Source organism: Phymastichus coffea, unplaced genomic scaffold, assembly GCF_024137745.1.
Source record: "Phymastichus coffea isolate CEN01 unplaced genomic scaffold, Cenicafe_Pcof_1.1 PCOF00031, whole genome shotgun sequence".
NCBI lineage: Eukaryota > Metazoa > Arthropoda > Insecta > Hymenoptera > Eulophidae > Phymastichus > Phymastichus coffea.
In genome coordinates, this window is record NW_026706842.1 from 442,554 (window position 1) to 469,037 (window position 26,484).

The 26,484-nt window shown below is 41.5% G+C and overlaps 1 protein-coding gene across 4 annotated transcripts; it reads left to right on the forward strand.

The window, feature by feature from the left end:
* The first annotated feature begins 2,052 nt into the window (after positions 1 to 2,052).
* LOC131663167 (gamma-aminobutyric acid receptor subunit beta-like) lies at positions 2,053 to 19,611 on the forward strand. 4 transcript variants are annotated; one of them, XM_058933352.1, is made up of 10 exons: positions 2,457 to 2,587; positions 3,590 to 3,691; positions 4,972 to 5,081; positions 6,139 to 6,206; positions 9,272 to 9,417; positions 11,723 to 11,880; positions 13,540 to 13,824; positions 14,247 to 14,480; positions 15,112 to 15,353; positions 16,298 to 19,611. In XM_058933352.1, exons 2-10 carry the CDS (start codon positions 3,615 to 3,617, stop codon positions 16,448 to 16,450), a joined length of 1,473 nt encoding a protein of 490 aa, XP_058789335.1. In that variant the 5' UTR covers positions 2,457 to 2,587; positions 3,590 to 3,614; the 3' UTR covers positions 16,451 to 19,611. The 4 variants fall into 4 exon arrangements, with proteins under 4 accessions (XP_058789337.1, XP_058789335.1, XP_058789334.1 ...); XM_058933351.1 differs by having other exon boundaries at positions 2,465 to 2,587; positions 3,528 to 3,691; XM_058933354.1 differs by lacking the exons at positions 3,590 to 3,691; positions 4,972 to 5,081; positions 6,139 to 6,206 and having other exon boundaries at positions 2,053 to 2,587.
* Positions 19,612 to 26,484: the final 6,873 nt, after the last annotated feature.

The window sequence follows — 26,484 nt, forward strand, 5'->3', positions numbered from 1 at the left end:
TATGAAAAGACTGATGGAGATCTGTAAAAGTAGAGAATATTTGAGATGGAAGAAACTCTAATAAACCACTAACTTTATTCGCTCATCTTCGTCGAAAACGTGCGTATCGTTGAGAAACTTTCAAAGTAAAAAAAATAGTTTATTTTTGCGCTGAACTGAAACCGAAAACAGCAACACTTACTTTGACTGCTTAAGCTTATATGTGTGTGTGTGTATGTGTGTGTGTGTGGCACATATAGGCGCATGTTGAGTTTCACCGTGGCTTAATTAGCAGCTACTACTTGGCACATGGAAACCTAAGAACCCATCAACCGCGAGAACAACGTTTCTAAAAATACCTTACACAGTGGAATTGATTTAATATTCTATTTGAAAGAAATAATTGTTCGGTCAAATGATTGAATAGATGGAGCCTTGCGAAAATAATTACTAAACGGAGCCGTCGTCGTGATCCACAGATATTAAAAAAAAAAATAAAAAAAAAAGCTAGGCCACGCAAAGCCCACGGATTGCTTTCATTAATAGAAAGCCCACGACAATGATAAAATTCGCAGCGTACACCTCGGTAAGCGGAGTCTCGATCAAATCGTTAACAAATGAATAATACGGAAGCAGGGCGTTTCATCATTTTCAGCCTTTAGCTTGCTGATAATTATTGAGTATCCGCTGTGAAGAGAGCGCCACTTGCCAAGTGCATTCACCGCCGCCGATAAAAGGAATATTGAATGATTCATCTGTGGCACTGTGCCGAAAAAGAAGAAAGTAAATCGAGTGGATGGTGATCGATATATAGGCTTCGACCTCGACTATAAGCGTCAATTATGCAACCAACAGCTCGGCATAAACATTCGAGAGGCTCTCGCTCATTAAAGAGCCGCAGATATTTCGAGCGAGCGAAGAAGCGGAAAAAGAGGAGCCTTATATCCGAGAGTTTCGCTTCATCACGGCTGTATTCATTTTTCTTTTTTTGCCTCTCCGGTAAAAGACAACCATTCTCATTTCGAAATATTCGGCTCTGAGTGTTTCTCCGTTATGTATAAGTATCGCGCCGCGGCCGAAGCAAGATTGAGAGAGAAAAGTGAGCGGCAGCCCGCAGAGCCAGAGTCCCTCTGCGGCACGGTCGACCATGCGTTGAGTATGATTACTCGCGAGCAGTGCGATCTGTTTCCTGCTTCTCTTTGCCATCCCTGCTATCGCGCCTCTGCACTTTCCTGCCAGTCAAAGTTTTGAGCTATTGACCTTAAACTGCTCTGTGGACACGAACGTTTATAGTTCGTTACTATAAACCCCCTCTTGCTCTCCCCAACAGATCTCATGTATGCCTGGGCAAATGTTTGCTCCGTTTGTTCTCTGACTAGTCTCTCCCTCCCTGCGTTGCGAGTAGGCGAGAGCGTTTCTTGTTTCCTCGCGTTTTACAACTTTGGCACGCTTGCCGTTTGCTTATATTTCGACAAACTTTTCCGGCCGAGAGCTCACATCGGCGAGATATTTATTTCGCGGACGATCGTCTTAATAAACTATTCTACTTCGAATGTTGGAATGAAGTTATCCGGTACATCGTTTTTCGTTTCTTCGAACGAGGCTCAACAGCGACCCAATATTTTCATCGAGCCTCGGAAACGACCGTGGACAATATCATTTAAATATGTGCGCGCATCAGCAAGGTTTTCTTGCCTAAAGTGTGAGCGAATATGCATAAAGCTGTTGAGGCGATAAACCGATTTTTCTCGCGACTTCCTCAATCGATCCGACACGCGAAAAGATGTCGGCGTACAAATCTCCGAAAAAAAGGAAAGAAAGAAGAACTAGCAGTAGTGAAAATTCGGCCGAGTTTTGGAGAGAGAGAGAGAGAGAAGGAAATAAAGAGGAGCGATTCGCAAAAGCGCCGAAAGCCCGGAAAAGCGCAACTGGCAGCGAAGGCTGCACTCGGTATTAAAAGCTTTGGCAGTTGCAGGCTACGGGGCAGGCGCGGCGCGACGGCCGAGCGACGACGAGGAGATGTCGCTGCTTCTCTGTCTTGCTCGCAGCATCCGCTGGCGCAGGCGTGTTCGCGCAGACGGTTGGTTGGTTCACTAGGCGAGAGCGAGCGAGCGGCGCGGCGCGCGCGCTTAGTCCTGGCAGTCTCCGGTGGAGGAAAAAAGGGGCGCTGGTAGCGTGCCTTTGCCCTCGGCGATTATCGTCGCGGAAAAACGCGGCTTGCGCGTCGTCGCGCGAGCGAGCTACGACGGCGACGACGGCGACGATGGGCGCGTCTCCGCTGCTGACTGTCCGCGGCCACGCCGTTTGAAAAGTGCGCGAGCGACGAGATCGATCGGGCGGCGGCGACGGTGACGGCGACGGCAGCGGCGGCGGCGGCAGCGGCGGTGGCGGCTGCGGCTGCGGCGAGGATCGCGGAGACAGGTCACCAGCAGGCCGAGCATCTGCGATTCGGTCGAGGCACATGAGTGGGCCCGGCTGGCGCGGCGGCGGGGCTGACCCCCCGCTGCTCCAGCCGTCCTTGTCGGCGCTGCAGCCACGGCGACGACTCGTCGACACTGACCAGCCGCGGCACCGCCGCACTCGCTTCTGCACTCGGCCCTGCTCTTCTGTGAGTTCGCCTCTTCCCTCTTTCGCTTATCGTCCCTCGACTGCCACAACGCGCGCGCTGTCTACCCGGAGAACGCTCTCTCGATCTATATGCGTGACGAGTTTCTTTCAATTGCCGAGCGGCGCGCCTCGCTTTACTTTTCGCTGAATAGCGACGGCTTTATTTTTCTAGCGTAGCGTCCCGTCGAGTGTAACGTAGCGCGCGCGCGCAACCGTACGCTCGATTAATCTTCCAAGTCGATTTTCCGAGTGCGAACGCCGTCTCGCGTTCGATTACGAACGATCATCTCGATCCGAGCTATACCCGAGGTACACCCGTGCTCAAGTCACGTAATGACGGCCAGCGGATTCCCGATCGGGAGGCGTTTGTGCGTCGCCGTGCGCTAAACCGCCGATTGTGAAATACAAGCAGAGCGCGCGTCGCCTAATTACGCGATTAGAGCGTCCTGCGAAACGACAGCTTGCGCACATTGCACTGATGATCAGCGGTGCCATCGGAAGATCGAGTTTTATCGAAACTAGCGCAAAATCATTTGACGAACGCACACGCCAATGCAACGAAATAGATAGAGTGCGCTAGTGCAAAAGTTAGCGTGCCCACTAATGCCAAGTAAGTTCGCAGCAAGTTGCATCGCAATGCGCCGAGTGGTGTGACTCCCTGTCTCACTCTGCTTACGACGCATCGACGCGTCTGTTCGGTACAAATTCGTCGCTTACCTCGTAAAAATAGCCCAAGCAACGCTCTCGCGGAAAAGTACGCCGAGGACACGGAGGTCGATGTTGTAAAATTGAAAAAAAAAACAAAGAGAGAGAGAGAGAGAGAGAGAGAGCGTGGCAAAAATTTAAGACGCGCGTGAAAATCGATGTGACGAGCAATCCATAAAATATGCCGTTGTCACGTATGTCTGTACGCGCCCGCGCGCGCGCTCGTGTGTGGGTAGTGCGAGATGCTGACTGGGCTGCTTGTCGGTGGCTGGCGTTGCTGCCCGCGACCTTGATCCAGATCTGGTGACGCGGCTACGGGGAGAATGACGGGCCTCGCGCCCGCCGCCGTATTCTGCTGGCTGCTTCTCCTGCCGTTGCTACTCTCGCATCGAGCCGCTTGGTAAGTTATTACACTTGTACCAAAACAATGCAACGCTTACCCCTCTCCAAGCTGCTTTCTCTCTGCGCCGTCATCTTCCTTCTCTCTTTCTGTATGGCATCGCGAGGGGCATTCGAAGATTGTTCTTCTATTTCGTTTGCGGGTACAGCCGAACGCCGGTTTCGAACTTCAGCTTGGTACTCGCGTTATTCGTGTGCTTGTATCGGCTTCTGGAAATTGTTTCTTTTCGTCATTACATTTTGATGATTTTCGCCTGCAAAGTGGTAACGCGAAAAACTTTTAATTAAAAAAAAAGAAGACACAAAAACGGAACAAGAGAGAATCGATGAAGTCGGTCGCGAGAAGACAAATAAATAAAAGGCCCAGGGATGTTTGCGTCCACGCTATCAAAGTGGAAGGGAAAAAGTTTGTAGGACACTAGTTTTTAATAAAGTTTCCACCCAGCCTCCCGTCGATTGAAAATTTCACGCAGTCCTGAAAGCAATAGATCCGTTTTGCATAAAACGTCGGTTGATTATTGCGCGCTGCGATAGTGAAGGCGAGACCAAGCAAGGAAATAATAAAAAGGAAAACGTTCGCGCCTCGTTATAACCGAGTTGTTCCACTTAAAGTTCGCGATACGATATCGTATAGGATGTACCTTTGATTCTATTTGTCTCTGGCGTCTGGCGTTTTCGTTGCAGCGCTATATAATGAAAAGCAATATCTTGAAAGCGCGCGTTATTAACTGGCGTCAAATCGATCGAGAGATTGAAAGCTAAAAGTACGGACGTCGTTTTGCGATGAAACTCTCATAAATGTCGATATTTTAGCGACTCGCTGCCCACCACGCGCAAACGTCGTCTCGGTGGGACCGCGTTGCTGTTGCGTTAAGGTCGCCTATAACGGAGATTCGTTCGTAATTGGATAACGCCGATCGGGAACGGTTATCCCTTTGTTGCCACTATCGTTTTGAGAACCGAGCAAAGGCTCAATTAACGATGTCCGAGTAATAAAATCTGGCGCAAAGTCAGCAATGCTCAAAGCGTTTTATCGCAATCGCATTAGAAGAGTGGCGCGGGAAAAGGCGCCACGTCAAAGTGTACCCGAGCAATTAGATTGCCCAAGTCGTTAAGACAGAAAGAAGAAAGCGAATGGACAGGGTGCACACAGGAGAGAATCGAACTGCTAATTTTTAAATAGCTCAAGTGTAAGTCCGGTTAGAAGCGAGTCCCGGGAGGGATGGCCCCTCTCCGTCATTGTATATGTGTGTATCGCTGTACCGTCGTCGTGTCTGGCAGTCTTTTTCAGAGTGGCTCGACGGAGATATCGGACAGGCTGGCGAACGTGACGCAAACGATTTCGAGGATCCTCGACGGTTACGACATTCGGCTCAGGCCGAATTTCGGCGGTAAGTCCCACTGTCTGGATTAATCATCACTGCATTCCCGTCGATTGCTCCCGCGATCTCAGCTCATTTCGAGATCGTAGCTATACCTTCGTGGATCGAGAGATTGCAAAAGCAACGCCAACTCGAACGTCAATTTCCAGGGCAATCTCTCGTAATGGGGGTCGGCGCTTGGCGCTGCGGGTCGCGGAATCACGCCGTTTTCGAAATTGTCCACGCGCGAAGCAAATAAAGCTCCGGCTCGCTCGCGCGACCAAGTCTCGGGGCGGTGGTGGCGGCACAAGTTGTCGCTGCTAATTACGACGATTGAGCGCGCGGCGGCTCGGAGAGGACGACTCGATAGACGCGCGGCGCGCTCTCGCCCACACTCGAACTCTTAATGGAATTTGCTGCCGGCAGCCGGGCTATTCACGATGCTCGCGCGCGCGAGCGCGATCGTTAGCGCCTTTTAATTGAACGGCGCAATGAGTGGAAGTAAAGCGCTTACGTTTTATTGAGCGCAAGCCCCTCGCGCGCTCGCGCGGCCTTCGGCCGAGGGCGGGCCTTTCGAGCGAGATTCCCCGCGCCGCTAATCGAGCCCACCCGAGCGCGACACGCGCTCCGATCAGTTTGCGAATCCCGCGCTATAGCCGATATGCTCGCCGCGATCAGGCCAGCTGGAAAACCAGATATTCCTTATCTCGTGCGAGGATTTGTATTTTCCTTCGATCTCTACATATACCAGCAATATTCGTACGGCAAATATCTAATTCATTACTTTCCGACGAGTTATCTTCTTTTCGAATGCGCTTTTTATCCGCAAATTCCTCCTAATGATTTCGATTTGCGGTGCATTGCCGATCGGAGATAGAATGTTGAAGACATTTTCCCGTATGAACATAGTCATTACACGGAAAGTTCCAACTCCGGCAACCAAATCTTTTTTCGCCGTAAAACTTTCGCGGCCATACTTTGCTCATCTCGATATTGAACCTTGGTAAACTGTCAAACGATTCTACGGTTCAATCAATACTTGAAATGTGACATTTCAATCTACTTACTTCTTTTTTCATGTTCAAAGGTGAACCTCTGTTTGTTGAAATGGATCTAACGATAGCAAGTTTTGATGCTATTTCCGAAGTCAATATGGTAAGTTACAAAACATTCCACTTTAAATTAGGACTGATTCTGAATCCATATGACTGAATGAAACGAAATTATCAATTACTGTTAATACATTGAACTTCATTTCAAAATTAACATGGTAACAAGGAAAAATGCACTAAAGCAGTTTTTTAAATTGATTGTTATTGAATTAAAAACTTTTTGCTTACTTAAAAAAGAAACAATTCTTCATGTAACATAGGAACTGTTTACTTTAAGAAGCATTTTCTTAATTGAAAACTAATTGAATTAAAAACACAGTAAGAACTTTGTCATTGTGTAAATTAATTACATTTGCGTAACAATTAAATTCAAAACTTATCGCAGAATTTGGAAGCAAACTATATTTACATTTCTTTGTTCATATATGAGCTTTAAATATTTACTCATTTGAAAGAAGCGCACGCTGTACTTATACATATATTTCCATGAATGTATATAAATATACATCAGCGTATGTACTAATGAGGTTTCTCCTGTATTATATCTTGAATAACTAGCAAAGAAATACATGACATCAATGAATGCTACTAATACATGTAAAACATGTAGGTCACAAATAATTAACGAGAATGTATTCACAAGATGTGTAAAATTGAATGGATTTTCGGAAACGGAAATATTACGCGAATGCGCAACATCAAACCGAGATTGGACACAGATAGATAGTATAACTCATACGGCGTGTCACACTTAGATATTAAACGTGTTCAAGTATTTTCTTCTGATTGGAAGATAGCGATATATGTAATATCCATGTGATAGTGAACTGTTTATCTCTTGGTCGTATGAACTATGGATTAGCGAATCAAGTGTCAATTAAAACGTTTCACTCAATGCGAACTTGACGGTATTTTTATTTTATCGCGACCAATTTCGTTCACCTGCATACAACAAAATGCTAACATTTTGACCCATTATTAAACGATTTAGAGCTAAGAACTACACTTGGTTTTAATTTCCACGAAAGTCGAGTCCTCGCAAACTATAATGCCCACAGGCGTAACTCTTCGCATTTCCAATCGCAGCCGAATATAGTATAAATTAGCGAAGGCACTTTGCAAAAGTATCCAGCTGAAGCAGTGAATTTGAACTTTGCCAAGCAAATGGTCAAACTGTGTATCCAGCTAAAGTGGATTTCGTATAAATTTGCGAATAAATCTCACACGCGGCCGCACGTGAATGAGAGAGAGAGAGAGAGAGAGAGAGAGAGAGAGAGAGAGAGAGAGAAGAGAGAGAATACGGAGAGCATGCAAAGGTGCGGGTTTTCATCGAAAATCGAGAATACGGATCGAGGCAAAATAGAAGAAAAAAATTTTTATAGCTCCGACTAATCCGATAATTGGCGGCAAACTCTCTCTCTCTCTCTCTCTCTCCCTCTTTCTCTCGACGCAGAGAGGGCGGCTGGTATCCACTCGAATGCTGAAAATCGTTTCCGACCCACTTTAATTGACCATGAATTTTGCAACCTCTCGACGTCGTTTAGCATGCTCGCCACCGCCGCGCCACGCGCGTACGGACTCGAAAAAGAATTATGACGCGCGGCGTTCAGTGACATAATCGCCCGATGTATATCTTTGTCGTTTTAGGGGGGAAATGAAGCGATGATGCGCGTGGACAATCGAGTTCCCATTTTTACGAGGAAAGTGACGATGTCAAGTGCATGTTGACAAACATAGCCCGGGTAAAAAATTGTTCTCCGTGTAAAATTTCGTTTAAAAATAGTCCATATAATCTTATCCTTCAACTCGACACACTTCAAGGAAAGAAATAAAAGTCTATTATTCGATTGAATCATCATGCTTCGAATATGATAACGATTGACAAAAGACGTATTGAAAGTTTTGAGAACTGGATTAACCTACTTTTTGTTCGATATATATATATATATATAGACATACATATAAATATATACAAATATAATGGCGTGATAAGAAAGATTTTTTATTTGTGACTGAAAAAGTAGCAATATCCATCGAACGTTTCGGAGGCGAGGAGGGACAATCTTGTAATTATAACGATCGAACCACCATAATACGAGATGCCAGGAATCGTAATCGATAAAAATTATTATTTTCAAATATATACCAGTTTTCGGACTGTTGTCGCTGTTGCGAATTATCAATGACTAACCGCAAAGTTTCCGTATCACTGAATAACCCTGGAAACTCCGAACAAAGCGCGATAACGCGGCGTTATCTAGAAAAGACAAAGATTACATTACGCACAGAGACTAAGACCCCCAAAGCTGCGTTGGGTTCTCGCAAATAAACAAAAAGGAGATACGAGGCGCAAGGTCTTTCTAATGCGCGAGTAGGCGCGCGACAGCGCATTATCTATGAGGAAAGCACAACATCTTTCTTCGGATGCGCACACGTATATTGCCCTCGAGAGTCGCGGCGAGAGTGTGCGCAGCTGCGATCATTCGGAGCGCGAGGGGCCCGATAAAAGCGCGAGAGAGAGAGAGAGCGCGCAATACATAACCGTCCGTCTTGCAGAAGGCAGCTGTCGGCGAGATATTTCACCGCGCCTGCAGCCCGTTAAAGAAAGCGCTGATAAACGCCCGCGCGAGGGATGACTGGAAGATGCGTCAAACGATTTCGCGCATGAGCCATCGCGCCTCCGCGCGATTTGTTAGCACGCCCGCTGCTGATTTTTCCTCCTTGCGCGCGCGTTTGCCTTTTCATCTCGGCAGTTTGATGCGCGAGTTTCAGCTTTTTTTTTTTCCTCGTCTTCTTTCCCTGCGCCGCGAGCGCGCTGCGCACGTATGCACGTTACTGCGCGATTTCTTGGCAGGCCAACAGACAGTCGCTCTCGTTTGTCGAAACGGCAGGAGAAATTGGGAGAAAACAGAGGGCGATAGCCGATCTCTGCAGCGATTGTATGGCCAAGGGGACAATTAGCGATAGCAAACTTTCGGGGAGGCCATCGAATTCGAGCCTCTTTATCGTAAACAGATGGAGAAAAATAATGGATTCGAGAGTATAAACTTTACCAGTAGAGACAATGCTGGAAGTACGATGAGGTTGAATGGCGTGACGTGTTTCCAGGATTATACGATAACGATGTACCTCAATCAATATTGGAAGGACGAGAGGCTGGCTTTCTCGCACGAAAAGGAAATTTTAACGCTCAGCGGCGACTTTGCTGAGAAAATCTGGGTGCCGGACACCTTTTTCGCTAACGATAAACACAGGTGAGATCTTTATCAATGTACACACGTGAGCGTCGATGCGAGTTCAGTTGCTCGATGTAAAGACTGTAGCAGACAAAGCAATTGGCCAAGGCAAGTTGTTGACACTTGTTGGCGTTTTGCTATCAAATTGCTTGGCGTCTCCGCGGCGCACAGCAGCTGTGACAATATACAGCTGTAGGCGTTGTGTAGGCCGCAATCGAGAGAGAGAGAGAGAGAGAGAGAGAGAGAGAGAGACGAAGGTAAGCGCGTGCTTAGATTGGCTTGCCCTCGGTGGCGCGGCAATAAGTGCACAAGGAACAAGACGAAAGAATCAATTTTCTTTTTTCGCCGGAGAGAGAGTTCGAGTAGCCTGGGCGGAATGTGGGTTAAGCGGAGCTCATGTAAAACAGTTCTCTTTAAAGCAAGGGTTCTTTTGGCACCCTGACCCCGTTCCAACACGGGCATACATATACATACGTCCAGTGCCAGCCCGTCAATGGCGAGTCATCCAAGGGCTGACGGCAACCAGTTAGCTATATACTCCGCACGACCTACCCTCACCCCCTTTTCCTCTTCATTAACGGTGATGCACAGTAGCTGCTGCTCATGAACTATTCTCGCTCTATCTCTCTCTCATACTTATCTTATCTGCTCATCTCTCAACGACGCTCCCGCCACGCTTCGCTCTCTCTCTCTCTCTCTCTCTCTCTCTCTCTCTCTCTCTCTCTCTCTCTCTCTCTTTCTCTCTCTTTTTCTCTTTATGTTTACTCGCGTGCGTGGGCCGCTTGCAGCCGCTCGTTTGTCACTCGCTTCCTTCTTCTTGCCCCTCCCCTTTTCTCTTGACAAATTTTCACGTGCTCTTCTTATCAGCGCTTGCCATGCACGTGTACGAGTTTCACGCCTTGATTTCATTCATATTACTTTTTATCGTCTGTTATCGGCCCCAAGATGCAGTTCAATCTGTGAGCGTGTGCACTTGCACTTCCAAACACCGAATTTACTTGTAAGCTGTGGAATGATATGAGAAGACTCGATATGTCGATCGGCAAATATATATTTCTGTGATCCGGATCAAAATGTTGCCTTATACGCGAAATCACTTATCGATGTTCTACATTCTTTTTTCATTAAAAATAGTTCCATCTTATGGGTCGTACCCGAAGTACCACTACAAAAATGTTCTCCGAATTGTAACGCGCTTCGTATTTCAATTCTTTGTTCTTCAAAAACCACATCGTTTTTTTATGACAATAATTGTCAAAAATATTTATTGTTTTCAAGTTTATCGAATATCCATAACACACATATCGTGAATAAGCAGCTACAGTAACTTTTAACAGAAGCCCATGTTATCTCGAATTCTTACAGTGTTTTGTAGATGTCCGCGTATCAAAAGGGAAAGCATACCAGAAATGTCCTCGTGACAGTTTGGAAAAGCTTCCGATGATGACACTGCCTTAATATTTCAATTACTAGACTGTACACGACAATTATTCCTATTTACACAAATGGTAATCAAACACAGTTAGAATTCGTATACAACGTCACAAACAATCTTGTACAACCGCACTCGACGTTAAAGACAGAGCTTGACGGTACCACAGCTTCACAGAATTTTTCGAATTTTATTTTATTTTTTTTTTATAAATCTCATCTTCAAGGTACAATCTTGAATAAATTAAAAATAAATTCTAAGGCGCTAGACGGTAAAGTAAGCGTGGAAAAGTAGTTTAAGTGGCTGGCACCTAACACCCTCAAACTGCTGTCATGTCGGTTTTATTTCGCTGAGTGTTTTCGCGACGACAAAAAAGTTCGCGCGGGCACTTCCAGCTTGAAGGCAAAGAACAAAAAGACGAGAGAAAATGCAAAGGAAAATCGAAAATTTCAGCTGATCGTGATTTTCGAAACAACAACAGCAACGGCCGAACCCGCTTGCCATCCTTACACCCCCGCCTTCGACTCCGTTTCTTGAATCGACAATGCGTTTACGCGCACTCTGGACATTTTCTCTCGGAATATCTCGTTCGGAAAAAAATTCTGCTCTACTTCCTCGAGAAAAAAAAATTGCTTCTTTTTCCTTGAGTCGCGGATGAGCGAGAAAAAAAAATCGATAACCTCACGCAAGGGCGCAGCTTCGAGATTTCTATGTATCCAAGCACTTTCGAAAACTAATCCATCAACGTACATATATGTACACCCCGCGTTGGGCAAAAAGAAAGAAGCTTACCACATATGTTTTTCTCTTTGTTAAAGTCTTATCGACGCGCCAATCTTTTCCTCTCTGAAGGAGCAAACGAGCGAGCTTTTGTGCATTGTATTGTTACAGCTTCCTGCACGACGTGACGGAGCGCAACAAGCTCGTGCGATTAGCCGGCGATGGCTCGGTGACGTACGGCATGAGGTTCACCACGACCCTGGCCTGCATGATGGACCTCCACTATTACCCCCTCGACTCGCAGAATTGCACCGTTGAGATTGAAAGCTGTACGTTCAGATGCGTCGTTTATCTTACTTCTCTTCTTTTTCGCCTACAGCAGCTCGACAGCCTACCTCCATTCTCTCGTGGCTAATAACACTCGCGAGGAAGAAAGAGCTATCGATCTTTTCTTCTTCTTCTTTGGATTTCGCTGAGATTTCAAATGGCTCATTGCAAACTATCGCAAGTCATAAACGCGAAACGGTCATTCAAAGAGGAAAGTAATGGGCTGCAGTATCGCCGTGACGCTTGTATTTTCTTATCTGCTGTAAACAAACCATCAGCTATTTATTCAATTATGCGAGTAAACATGAAGGGAATCGGCGCTCGCACGATAAGATTGGTGAAACGCTATTCCGTCAACGGCACACGAGTTGAAGTTCTCACGGTGATCCGAAAAGTTGTCGCACAGATTTATATCGGTGATCGTCATAAGCAGAGCAGATTGTAGTGCATCGGCCGTTAAAAATATTAATTTCAAGATAAGGCTATCGCAAGTAAAAATAATGCCATTGATTGTTGCGAGAATGAAGCAACCGAACGAAATAATGGTTTTGACAATGTTTCTGTAATATCGCGAACTCGGGGAAACGAACTAGTTCATGATAACAATAATAATGATGATAATCGCGCAAAGCACTACGCTCTAACAAAGACCCGATAAATCGCTCGTTTTCTAGGATAGGCGTTTGTCGAAATCGACTTATGATTACATTCGAGCCAATCAATTCGGAGCATATATGAATCAACATAATATCTTGTCAAACGCCAATCGAGTTATCAAAGCGGAAAAATTAGAAAAACAAGGAAGAAGAAGATGACGATGACGAGGAAAATAGAAGGCGCACAAAGAGTATAATATAATAATAAGAGGCGCGGATAACGCGTGAGCATATTGAAGGCTTTTGCGGGATTGATCGACATTATCAAAACGAAACCGCAGCAGTATGGTAATCCACTCGTTTCATTATTATGTGTGGCTAGCCTATAGTCCCTGCTGTGTCGCTAGGATGGGATTACCACAGACGAAGGTCCCATCAGCCGCATCGAGGCTCAGCCTCGATCTTCCTAATCTCCACGCGTATACTATGTAGCCACGAGTATAGTTCGTACATCAGAATGGCTTTTGTCATTTTTCTGTAACGGACGATTATTCTCTTAAAGAATGGACTTTAATTTGCGTGCTCCACGCGTCGTCGTGCTCGCTTTTTAATTGCGATCGCAGCCGCGAACCTCGCCACGTTGAGTTGCGCGTACAAGCGCTTTTTATCAATTCGTTCGCTATAAAATCGGAGTAGGATAGTTGACTGACCTAATCATAAATCTAAAGATTTGAATCGTCTATTGAATTGGAGTTGCACTGAATTACAATTGAAGCCATTTAAAGAGTTAAGAGAAATAAATTGTGGAAAAAGTGAGGACTCACATTGGAATGAAATTCGACAAAATGACAACTAAAAGCGAGTTCGTCTCAAAATTGTCTGAATGAACGGGGAGAAGAGATGGAAGTAGCCTCGATCAGTCGTGGGTATGCGCGAAATCGTGAGATTCGTGGCAAATGTTGCGGAACGAAGTAGCTCTCGCGAAGAACAAGGACAATGGCGAAGGGGAAGAGAGGTGCAAGAAGAATAGCCTCTGAGGGACACGTGTGTGTGTGTGCATTGCAGACGGCTACACCGTGATGGACGTGGTGATGGCGTGGAAGAGTACGCCGGTGCGCGGGGTGGACGAGGCGGAATTGCCCCAGTTCACGATAATCGGCTACGAGACGAACGACCGTAAGGAGGCCCTTGCGACCGGCGTCTACCAGAGGCTCTCGCTCAGCTTCAAGCTACAACGGAACATCGGCTACTTCGTCTTCCAGACCTATCTGCCAAGCATCCTCATCGTCATGCTCAGCTGGGTCAGCTTCTGGATCAATCACGAGGCGACCAGCGCCCGCGTCGCTCTCGGTCAATATTTTTCATTCAAATACTTTGGGTCCACGCGTTACCGGCTTGCCCGATTTATCGCCCGCGAGATTTTCAGACGCCACTTTAAATGTAGATGCACGAGTGTGTTGAATATTCGAAATATTCCCGAAACTTTGGCAACTATGCCTAAAATATTATTAAACTGACTAGTCCCGCCTCTCTACGACGAGCTTCACTGGAATTTCGTGAAACTACACCAAGCTATCTTGTCGATTTGCCGTGATCATTCGCCACGCGTTGTCCGGTCAAATTTAGCCGAGTCGATTCGCTTGTCGGTTCGCTTTCGTCGTATGGAGTGATCGGGCCGGAAGACCGCGAACGGCACATCCGCGAACGATCGGGTTGGCGTCTTCGCGGCGCAGAATGGGACGCCGAATGATGCGCGCGTTCTGTCGTTGCAGGTATAACGACGGTGCTGACGATGACCACGATATCAACGGGAGTGAGGAGCTCTTTGCCGCGCATTAGCTACGTGAAAGCCATCGATATCTACTTGGTGATGTGCTTTGTCTTTGTGTTCGCCGCGCTGCTCGAGTACGCGGCCGTTAATTACACCTACTGGGGTGCCAGGGCCAAAAAGAAGAGCAAGAAGAAGGAGACCGAGGAGAAAAAAACCATCTGCTCTTCAAAGACCGGTTAGTGTGTGACGTGTATACGCTTCAATGCTAGAGCGAACAACGAGAGGAAAAAAAGTGTCGCGCGCGCTCTGGAAAACAAAAGAAGCAGCGAGTTTCAGATACCTCTCTAACTCTCTCTCTCTCTCTCTCTCTCCCCTCTCTCTCTCTCTCTCTCTCTCTCTCTTCTCTCTCTGTGAGCTTAAGTAATTGCCTCGATTGCCAGACCTTACTTCGCGAGCTTTTTTTCGTTGTCTCCTGATCTTTTTCTCTTTTGCTGCACGCTTGAGATCAAACGGCTTTAGTAACAATTGAAGAACCTAGTTCGGCCTCTAGTACACACCGATTAGGTTGATTCTTATTGAATTTCATATTGTAATTGATCGACTATATTTCCAACAAACGAGTGGCCTTTGAGAAGATAAAGATTTTGAAAAAATTAAGACAGGTCGATTGCTAGTTAGAGCTGTGCAATTTGGGAATATAAAAGTCGTGAAAATCGCGAGTGATGCCCTCGTGAAAAAAAGACATTAATTGGGTTACGAAGGGCAGCAATTAGACTAAATGATTTTGCTAGAAGCGACGGATCGCAGTCAAGTTGGCGAGTGTATATACGTATCTGACGTACAAAATGGGTAATCTCGGCCGACAGGAAGCAAGGCGAGCTCCCCATTTCCCGGCTCGACCGACGCGGATATAATCGAGCTGCAGGACTTGAGGTTGTCGCCGCTGCCGAGCATAAGGAATCGATCGGGCCTTGCGAGCAGCAGCAGCGCTGCCGGTACTCCGGCACGCGACCACGAGCAAAAGTTCCCGCCGAGTTTTCGCATTACTCGGGCTCCTGGATACAATGCCGGCCTCAGGTATCGTGGCGCGAGACAACCGAAACCCAAGGTACGCCAGTCGTCCAAATACCACAGTCGCTACATTCACAAAACTTCTAATCGACCGATCAATCTCTATTTACGCACAGCGGTTGAGCTGCGACACATACGATTGAATGAACGGAAGATCAATTTTCGTTCCGATTGCGAGCTCTCTGGATCACTGACAAATCTGGAGAGCTCCTTTCGGTCGATTAAAGTAGATCGTTGAATGCTCATCCGCCATATCATATTTATCGGACAATGCGTAACATTGGCTTTCGGAAATTTTCCTTATTTTCATTGTTGCTTGAAAAAATTCTGACGTTTCAAAGAAAAGTCTCGAAGAAGGAAAACGAAAAATACGGCTTTTATTCGATTGACAAACGCGTGCTTCGTTAACTTTATCGCTATTATTATTTAATTACCACTCGATATAAATCTCGACACATGCTATTGTAGCTATCTTTCAATGGTCTTCCGCGTCGCACGCGTAAACTTATCGTAGAGCTATTATTTAAACAACAAGTGTCATCCATTTTCTACATATTTTGATGTTTATTTTATCATCGCTGTCGCTTTTAGGTTTTTCTCTTTGTTTCAATGATTTATCTAATTCATTTCTGACGCATAAATGGACTGCCATTCTTTTGTGAGTGCGTTTACGTCCAGTTATATGAACCGCAGTTAAAGTTTAGTCGGAAAAATTAAGAGAACTTTTCGGCTAGAACGTTTGCAACAAGTAAATTATAACGAGTGTGAACGAGCAAGTTTTTATGCATGAATAGAGTCGATTTGTACGCAGAAACTTTATTAACGTTCATTTTCGACATAGCATATGCTGAGTCGAGTAGTTGATAAACAAATGGATACGTATGCACTCGAAGAGATAAATGAGTATCTGTGCGAAAGCAGCATTATTTAGATAAGATTGTAGTTTGCGTGAGAATCAGTGCACGTGTCTAAATGTTGCAGGTCCTGCACGCGATACGCCGGGGGGCATCGGTCTTGAAGGCGTCAATGCCAAAGATCAAGGACGTCAACATCATCGACAAATATTCGCGTATTATTTTTCCCGTGAGCTTCATAGTGTTCAACGCCGGCTATTGGATCTTTTACGTGCTGTGAGAGACTACTACAGGTGATAAAGTGTGAAGCATACTCACGGACAACGAAGTTTCGAAATAATAATGAAGCGCCTTGGATGTTGAACGAGGAAAGAGGATGGTACAGTGAAAACAAACGCTGATTTCAACAGCTAATTTAGCGTATATCGACCCACGCCTGGACCATGCTCCGCGGTATCTACCAGAAAAGATGATCAATCTTATCAGGGATTGTCTCACCTGATGATTTCTCTCAAATTTACAACGCCATGCCCATGAATATTCCTTCATTTTCAATTTTCCTTTGTTTAGTCATGCTTTAGTTTTTTCTTCGTTTGCTCATGTTTTTATTTAAACATTTGAACTTTCAACTGCTTCTTGTTAGTCGCAAAATAATGACAATTATGAGATGATTTTTGACAAGGCAAAAAATGTACCTAGACATTTTTGGGGGGCCAGTTTTGCGTGTTGTAAGAGTCGTCCACGTTTGTACAAAACTAGCGGAAGGCCCTTAAATTCCTGAAATTACAGTAATCAAATTTTAACAGAGAACTATTATCGAGTTATATAAACAGTACACAGTATTACATAATGTGTATATCGAAAGTACTTGAATAATTTAATAGTGAAAGGGATCGTAACAATGTACTTTTTGACAAGAGAATATTAAGAAAATTCAAATTATTTTTCAACAAATTTTGATCGCATGTTCATCTTTTCATATTCTTATGTAAAAAATTGTATAGAAAAAATTAAAAGGGAACAAACCGAGAATTATTGAAATACTCATACGACAAACGGTGTAAGAAGTATTAGTTAATTCGCACACAATTTTTGTAAATTTTCCTTTAAATATCTTGAAAATTCTATTGTCAGAAAGTAACTTTTCCCTGGTTCTAATAAAAAGCTGCCATTAGAAACAATGATAGCGTTGTTTGCGAATATCGATGTCTTATCTGAAAAAAGTATTTATAAGACAAAGAATATTGAATTGAAAATGTAGAAGATTATAGTAAACACATTAATGACAAGACAACGACTCATTCCAGAATTATCTTGCTAGAGCGTAAATACATTTTCAACGTTACACTTGATGAATGTCAAAAGTATATGTAATTAAGAATTTATTTATGAAAACGCAGTAGCTCACCTATAAGCGATAGTATTTATTTAATCTTGATACAAGTAGTAATTCATCTACAATTTTTTCGTTAGATATGACAACACTGATTTCAATTAATTTTTATAATTCTAGATATATGTTGACTACTTTAATGATCAGACTGTGAGACAAATTTTACACGATATAAATAATAAAGAGGAGTAAAAGTTAATGCGTACAAAAAATAAAAATCGAGACGCCTGGCTTAAAAATCTGGAACGAAACGTTACATAGCATTTCGTAGTAGTCTTACGATCAGTTAGTATGTGAAAATTCATTGTACATTGTGCAGTGTACGTATATAAAAGTTTGGATAAAATAACATGAAGTAGCGAACGACAATATGTTCCTAATTAAGCCTGAAAGCCAGTCATGAATTAATAGCATGATCGGAAGCGGACACAGTAGGTACAAGTCATTTACATGCGCAAGTAGTTATATGCACAAAAAAGCAGATATGATTTGCGCATATGATAAACAAGCTTTCTATCCTTTTTATGCAGAGAACAAAGTTTAGTTTAGCACTCACGCAGAATAATTTTATCGAGTGTTTATCTTTGTTTCAAGTATTTATTTGTAATCCACATTTTCAACATAGTGTCCTCGTATAACTGTAAAATTCGATAGGTATGTGGATATGTAACAGAAGTCCAAATAATTTTTTGTACGGCCTTCATATAAATTAGTATATTGATTTAATTGTATATTAAATATACTATGTAATATATCAGCTATTTGCTCAACGCAGAATCCAAAAAATTTGATTTCATTTCTTATATATCAGATATCATTAATCAAGTGCTATTCTAATTGAAACTATGTTCCTTCAAATCTGGAAGAAAAATATTTCTCTATTAAAAAAATATATTTCGAATTAAAACGAGTTATAACGCATGTAAGTGAAGAAAATAGATAAATTTCATGGCTAAAATTGGCGTTCATCTTAAGGAATAACATGTTCATTCCGATAACCTCCTTAGATTATGCATTATTCAGATGCCATTTTTGGAAGAGCTGGTATTCGCTCTATTTATAAATTTCTAGTTTATTCTCGTCTTATAATGATTCGATACCACCATAACTTTATTTTTATCCTACGACTTGTGTAAGAAAAGTTACATTTTTTCTGATTACTTAAATCACACAACTTATAGCAATGTTGAAAAGAAAATTAAATAAAAGCTTATGTCACTCGAAAAAAACATTTATTTTTAACACGAAGCGATTATTTTTCAACTGACGGTATGTACTGTAAATGTGTTATATTATTATATAAATAGGCAAACTGTACTACAATATGTTATCAATTTTAAACGAGATATAAGTGCAAGGCAAAAAGCAAAATATAATATGGTGTACGCTTTTAAATATTTCTCGGTGAATAAAAAATTGAAATTATATCTAAATAGAATTGTAGAAATTTTATAATTGCCAAGAAAAAAGCTATATTGCAATTATTTATAGTCATGATTTATTGATTTTCTAAACCGAAGTAAAAACAGAAGTCCTTGTCCAATTGACAAAAGTTTTTGAAAAGAAATATAGTATATTTGAATAAATCTATCAATGTTACGGATGTGTAAATAATAAATAAAAAGGAGTATGAATGAATGGTCGAGATAATCTTCAATATCAAAAACGTATTATACTTGCGATTTTAGAACAATGAGTCGAATATTGTACGATTTAACCTTTCGACGCTTAGAATAAATTACAATGTCATTTATGTGTTTACGTCGAAACTATAAGTATTTGCGCAGCGAAACACGTAATGTTTTAATAATAACTTTAAGTGTAAAAAAATCCAACTAAGCTGCTGTTCGAATCAACGGCGTATATGTATATTCTATAAGGACGACGTTATTTTTTTCCAATTTATTTCACATAAAACACCACGTGATCACATTGCGGTTTTGTAAATATAAAATTTCAAAAGTAATGCTCATGAAATTCACTAAGGTGCATTGAGAGGTTATTATTATAAAATAATTATAAAATAAAAAGAAAAAAAAATTCGATGACAGAACAAGTGATCGAAGTTTTATTAACCTTATATTATTTTTGTTCCTTTTTATCAACGGAATAGATGGTAAAAAGGCTGGATTCCTTATTTTATTAATTGGTTTGGTTACAACGTATACACAAATTAGGGTTAAATCAGTCCAATGTGATTATGCCAAGTTGACTGATAAGTATGTAGTTATGGCTTTGATACGAAAATCAAAGGCCTTCATTCATTTTATAACGTCTGTCAAGTGTTATATAAAATTATATCTATTGCAGCACTTTTAGTTAATCTTTTTTTTAATTATCATGTCACTTAATAATCATGATGCACGATAACTTTTTTAACAAATAATTTGTTGCCAACGAAAATAATAAAATGGATTTATATCTACGTGTAACAGTTGTAAACATCAGTTTCTAAAATCTATGTAAATAACATATTCCTTATTTTTCATTACTTTCATTACTTTTGTCTTTGCTGAATATTTTAAAGCAATCATTCATGCTAATTGCTAGTTTTGGACAAATTTTTTTATTTGAACAACGATTCGGAGAGTAGATTTTCCCGTATTTTATATTCCGTTGATTGTACCTTTTTTCTACGGGAAACTGTTTCCACATATATAAATACATTTTTTGCCATGTGTGCATATGCATTGTACCGATCATATGATAAATGACATAACAACTTTAACAATAAGGTAACAAAATGTTTTTCATATAATGTAATCATTTACTCTATCACTTACGGTTTTAGAATCGTATAAAAAATAGTTAAAAAAAGTGATATTTCAATATAAAAAGTAAATTTCTACGTATTTTAAAAGTTCAATAGCTTTGGCTACATTTTAATTGGAAATAAGAAACTTTGAACCGATCTTTCACCATAACTCCATGCTCAAAGATTATGGTAAGTGCATTTCAAAATTCTGATACTCGTTCTGCTTCCCATCTATTTTATTTATCAAATCTGCATTACAAAACCACTATACATCATTGAGTACATTGACTTTCTTTGTTTTAAAAAACATTGTGACAATTTGTAAACAGTGTGTACTTACCGACCACAAAAGATTTACGCGTTATCAACTTGTTACACTATTGAAAGAATAGTTTGCACTATAATTGTTTTATGGAACTATTGAAATATTACTTCTAAATTCGTAAAAAGTATTCTTCAATTATACTTTATTCATGGAGCAGCACAAGCCTCGGTTAGAAGAATTACTTTTCAACTATTTTAAATCAAATAGAATTAAAATCTAGATTTCATCTATCATCTTCAAATGCAGACTGTCATTGAAAAATTATAAATCGACTCGAATCGAAACATTACAACCACCCATAGCATGATGATTTCAAGATCAAATTTGAAAGTCCTATAATATTAGACGTTGAATAAAACTTTATAAATACTGCTTTTTTTAATAAATAACGAATATATATGTCTTCAACTCATGTTTTAGATATATATATATATATATATATATATATATATATATGTGTGGCCCTCGGAAAACTGGTATAAAAAGTATCTTATATCATTGATTGATCATAGGGAAAATGTCAATCGGGGATAGCGTTAGTATATTGATCTCTGGCCCTCTAAAGGTTAATTATATTTAACAAAAAATAACAAAGAAAAATTTATTTCTATTTTTTTGTTGATTTTTCTTTTAAGTATCAGACAGTATTTCGATAATGTTCACAATCACGTGCAATATATCTTCATCGCTGGATATTATTTATAATTATTTTTAAACACCATAACCCAGATACGTATTCGATATTTAACATCAATTTATAGTGAAAAAACTTTAAAAAATTATGATGCAAAAAGAAATAGCCGAATCATTTGGTCATGGTCCCATTTTGATTTGAATATAATATACACGGCGATGTGTGATTGACCACTACACCATCGGGCTGGAGATCTCCGTCACGTTAGTCCCCGATACCAAGATTTTAGGATTTTGCTTTTTTCTATTTTTATTTGTTTTAAAAAAGTTTCATTATAAATAGTGTAAATTTCTATAGAAAATAGATTTGGTATGTAGTGTATGTTTTTAGAATTTTATGATTTTATACAAATTTTATTTTATTTTGGGTTTGTTCAAATAGCGCATCCAATTTATGAAATATATTTACAAATAAAGCCGTATTGATATGTGTAGTGGTTATACTGGTCTAAGAATAAATATCTCTCAGGCCAGACGATATATTCACCACTAACCCACCAAGACGGTATCAATCCTTGGTGCGCAGAAAATACAGATCACTCCATGACCCGAGTCGGATTCGAACCGACGTCTCATCGCTTGCGTGTCAATCAGTCTCGAAGCCTTAGATCACTCGACCATCGACGGCTCTGTGACAATTAACTTTAATTTTGCTCAAAAGTCAAAAGAAAACATCAACAGAGCCATCTATTTAGAAGCACGTTGGTATGAGTCGCGCCGCAGAGACGTACGTAAACAGATGCCCAAGTGCACGGCGACCGCGTTAACTTCGCGTTCACTGCCGATCGCACCTTTTTCTTTTATCCGATTCACTGTATTAGCGTATTTTCTCTCATTGCAAATGATAAGATGCATGAAAATTAATCAACGGAAGTTTTCAGTGGCGAAAGTACGATAAGTTATTTATCTTCTTACGATCATTCTTTGACAATATATGCGTATAATTATTTGCGCTTCATTTCATTTTCAGTGCAATGTTTCAGTATTTGTAAGATACCAGTTTATCAGAGAAAAAAATTATTTTTATGGGGTTTTCATATATAGAACATTTGGTTGAAATTTGAATTGAGCAAAACTTGTAATTGCAACACAATGAATAATGGTTAAATTAAGGGATAGCATATATTAATAAAATAATTGTATCGATACAGATTATTTATTACAATACTCTGTGAAAACTACGAAAGGGAAAATAACTTAATTTTATAATGTCAAATTCACATGTTTATCTGAGCAGAAACTTCAGTCTATTTGAATTTCTTGAATATTTTTTATGCAACCTAACAAATTGGCAGGATAGAAAGTTTCGATGAGCAGCTTATATAGTTCGAACAGAACTTTAAAATTAGATTGATATTGCAATACAAAACTTTTCTTTAAAAACGATCCCTAAGCAACGAACGGCACGTGAAATTATCAGTAAGGGAAAGAGAAAGTTCAAGTAATCATATCCGATACAAAGATGCTGAGGCCTGAATGCGGACGCACCTTTCATGCGCACCTGCCTTGCTCTTTTAGTTACGATGCCGCGAAAGGTCGTCGATCCATTTGCGTTGCAGGTAACGATATAATAATTATTGCCGTCGCAATTGACGACGTGAGTGTAAACGTCACGAGCAGAAAAAGAAAAATCATTTGCACGTGCTCTCGTCGTCAATCGTCATAGTCGTACGAAGTGCATTCGATCCTTCGAGACTTTCAGTGTAAAGCCATAACGATCGATTTCACGGGGAGCTTCATTCATCGTAAACTTTTGACGTTCCGACTGTTTGTGCGCACATTATACCGAGGATCATGCGCGCGTACAATATATATAATCATTTAGAGCGCGGTGGTTATCGGGCGGCTCGATGACGGATGCCTTTGCTGTTGCCTGGGTGTGTGGGTGCCTGTGTAAGTGCGCGAACGATAACAGCTAAAAGCGATGCCGCCTCGCTCTCTTCTAGGCAACAATGCGTTTGCTGGAATTTGTTTGAGTGAGCGCGCGTGTCAATGCCAACGTTATTGCGACGTTACATATGCTACGCAAATCTCAAATATATACATGCACATGTACACGCGCGTGCGGGCATACGTATAAGCATGTGTATAAGTTTCTGCCCGAGCACTTGCATTTATCGTTCATTCTCGCGTGGGGATTTATACGGCTTTTGTGTCCAAGATTAACGATTCGAATGCACGAGTTGCGTCGCAGTTTGCACGCACCTAATTCTTGTCGACGCTGTGTCTTTTGTGACCGCGACACGCATAGATTCCTTCTGGGTGATTCACAATATTATTGAGAGTTTATTGACTGGCAGATCCCAGCTGGCAGGGAAAGCCTTTGCGATATCTTGCGCCTTCGTCATGAAACTAACGACAAATGCGTTGTTAGTTGTACTCTCTTTGATCGCGACACTGATTGCGCGACTTCGCCGATGCAAAGTGTCGTACGTAAGCGCGACACACACTTGAAAGTGCCTTTCGAGGATTTGCGTAGTATAACTATCGGCAAATGATTTTTTTGCTAGATACTACTGGTAGGCAAATAATGATAAAACCAAGTACTTGAATATTTGCTTGGATTATTGACGTGAGTTGCTCTCTGACATTCGCCGATCAACATCAATGTTTCATTCTTCGTAGATTTTCTAGAGACGCTTATTGATGTGGATTTCAAATAAATGGCCCTGATACGTGCGCGCAATCACAGCAGCTCTCTTTACTATTCTTTGACCTATTTCTCGACCGTCCAAGTGTCGAGTTTAGATGAAGATGCCTGCACTCTATGCGCGTCTTACGCAATGTGACTGTCAATAACATCATTATTTATCTTTGTAGATTTCGTAGGTTCCAGTTGGAATGACGCATTGCAGCTTGTGTCGCTGAGGCGCGCGCGGAATCGAAAGTAGGAAGTAACGCGAAATGCGCTCATTCTTATATAGACACTGAAATCCAACGCCTGCTTTAACATTTTACGACGTGCGTGTAATAGACGTTGACTTGCTCGAATCGGCAAACGCTAATGAAATTAATGGCCTGATTATGCGGATAATCATTCTCGGTGATAATTTTATGCAGCGCCAATTGCAATGATGCGCGATTAGCAAGCCGAGCTGGCGTGTGCGTAAAAAAAAAGCTTGTGTAATGCGGAGAAAATTTTTCAAGTACAGCATACTGCCTGATTCGCATTGCAGATGCATGCAGCCTCAGGTCACAAGTATTTTTGCGAGTACAAGCGTCCAGCCTTTGCTTGGCTCGCCCGAGCAAAGTTCGCCGGCTGTTTTTTTATTCGCGAGAGAGTTTTTGCAACTGGCATTCTGACGAGTCGTTATAACATTAATGGCTCGAGACGTGATTGCAAGGAGGAACACAAGCGGGCAAACATTTCCATTCAATCTGACTGACGGGAAAGAGAAGCCTCTGCAATGAAGGCAAGATTACAGCCAAAGCTTAGAAGTGTCATTTCTAATTTACGTTTGCACGCGGAAAAGAAAAAGTACACGTGCAAAATATGTTTTCGATACTACTGGCTGTGGCGGCGTAATGCCATATTGTGTATTGTACAGGTGGCGAATTCAAAGTTATTGGCAGCTATTGAAATTATGAATGTGGCATATTGAGAGTTGGTACAATTTCAGTATGGAACGTATCGAGAAAACCACCTCTGCAAGGAATAAGCAAAACCGGCTGCACGCTGCGCAACGCGTGCAGTCACTTTCTTTGAGAATCCCGTTTCTCGGCGGAGATACGCAATTAGCTCGGAAATTTCGTGCGATAGGCTGTATTCGCAAGCGGGAAGCTGTTTGGCTTTCCACTGGAAAGCGAACAATTCGAGCGCGCGAGGTAAGAATCGGAGCGCTACTTTTACGCGCGCGCGCAAAAAAAAAGAAAAAAAAGGCCGATAAAAAGCGCGAAGAGCGCCCGCTTTTCCTCGTGGCGATAAGTCGCGAGAAGGAGTATAAGTAATGAGCGAATGTCGTCGCCGCCGAGAGAATACACAGAAAACAAACAATGACGCTTAATGCGCTTGGCAACACACTGTAGTTTCCTCTTCGGTCAACAATTCCGATGACGTTAGCGCGCTCGCCAGCTGAGCGACAGAGCACATCGATGTTCCGCTGAAAAACGTTTAATATTATTGTAAATGTCAATAAGCGGACGGCTCGGCAAGAGATTCGTACATATACTGAAACCGGTATTGTCAAGAATGCGTAACGAAAGAGAGAAAAGAAATGTGTTCGGCGTAGGGTTTGAGTGAGAACATTTTCTTTCTGTGTATATATTTTTTGTTTTCTTTTTTGTTTTTTTTTTGTTTGCCGAAGCGTGACTTCAAAAGAATATCAATCAATGATGAAACTCTTTACTTTCCTTTAAGTGATTCTCTCAGGATTGGATTTGTATGACTGAATCAGTCAGTCAGTGGCAGCTCAATTTTTAATTTACAATTTGTGCAGAACAACAGTCAATTAAGATTCATTACTTTTCCTCGTTAATAAATCATAATTTATGTGAATAAAAATCGTATCGCGTACCATATTTTAAAATTTACGGACTTTTACATTATTGTTGGAAATGTATTAATAAAACATAACGGATTTGGTAATTAAAAATCAGAGTATCTGCATCAACATGAGATGAAACACTGTCAATGAAAGATCCGAATTATTTATATGGCAAAGGTTACAGCAATAAAGTGCCGTTGGAAACGAAAGCAGAGAATTTTAATTTATTTTAGTACCTGAATTTTGACGCGATTCGAAAGAGCCTGGCCTAATAAACCTATTAAATTATACATAAGAGCGTATTTACAAATTGATTCGCCCAAAATCCTGCGAGCGTGCACATATTTGGGTGATTGTGTTTTTCGAATCAAAAAATTGAACATTTCATAACCGTTCAATGTATTTCTAAGATAAAACTTGAATGTCAACTTTGTTGGAAAATATACGCAGAAGAGCGCTGTGTGTATTTGAATTGTTAGATAAGTAAAAATAGCGTTATGCTGTGGATGTGCAATGTCAAATTTAACAAGGTCTTCATTAGCTTATCGTTAATTTACGTAAACAAATATTCTCAACTTTACATACTTTTGATGGTAACTTAATAGACTGAACCAAATCAGATAAAGTTTAACTAAACGTTTCAATTTTTTCCGAAAAATATGTG

Bases quoted from the DNA above. Each gene is read 5' to 3' on its own strand.
- LOC131663167 (XM_058933352.1), top strand. From the start codon at position 3,615: ATGACGGGCCTCGCGCCCGCCGCCGTATTCTGCTGGCTGCTTCTCCTG. The intron at 11,881-13,539 runs GTACGTTCAGAT...TGTGCATTGCAG, and splicing joins CACCGTTGAGATTGAAAGCT to ACGGCTACACCGTGATGGAC. The intron at 14,481-15,111 runs GTTAGTGTGTGA...CTCGGCCGACAG, and splicing joins CATCTGCTCTTCAAAGACCG to GAAGCAAGGCGAGCTCCCCA.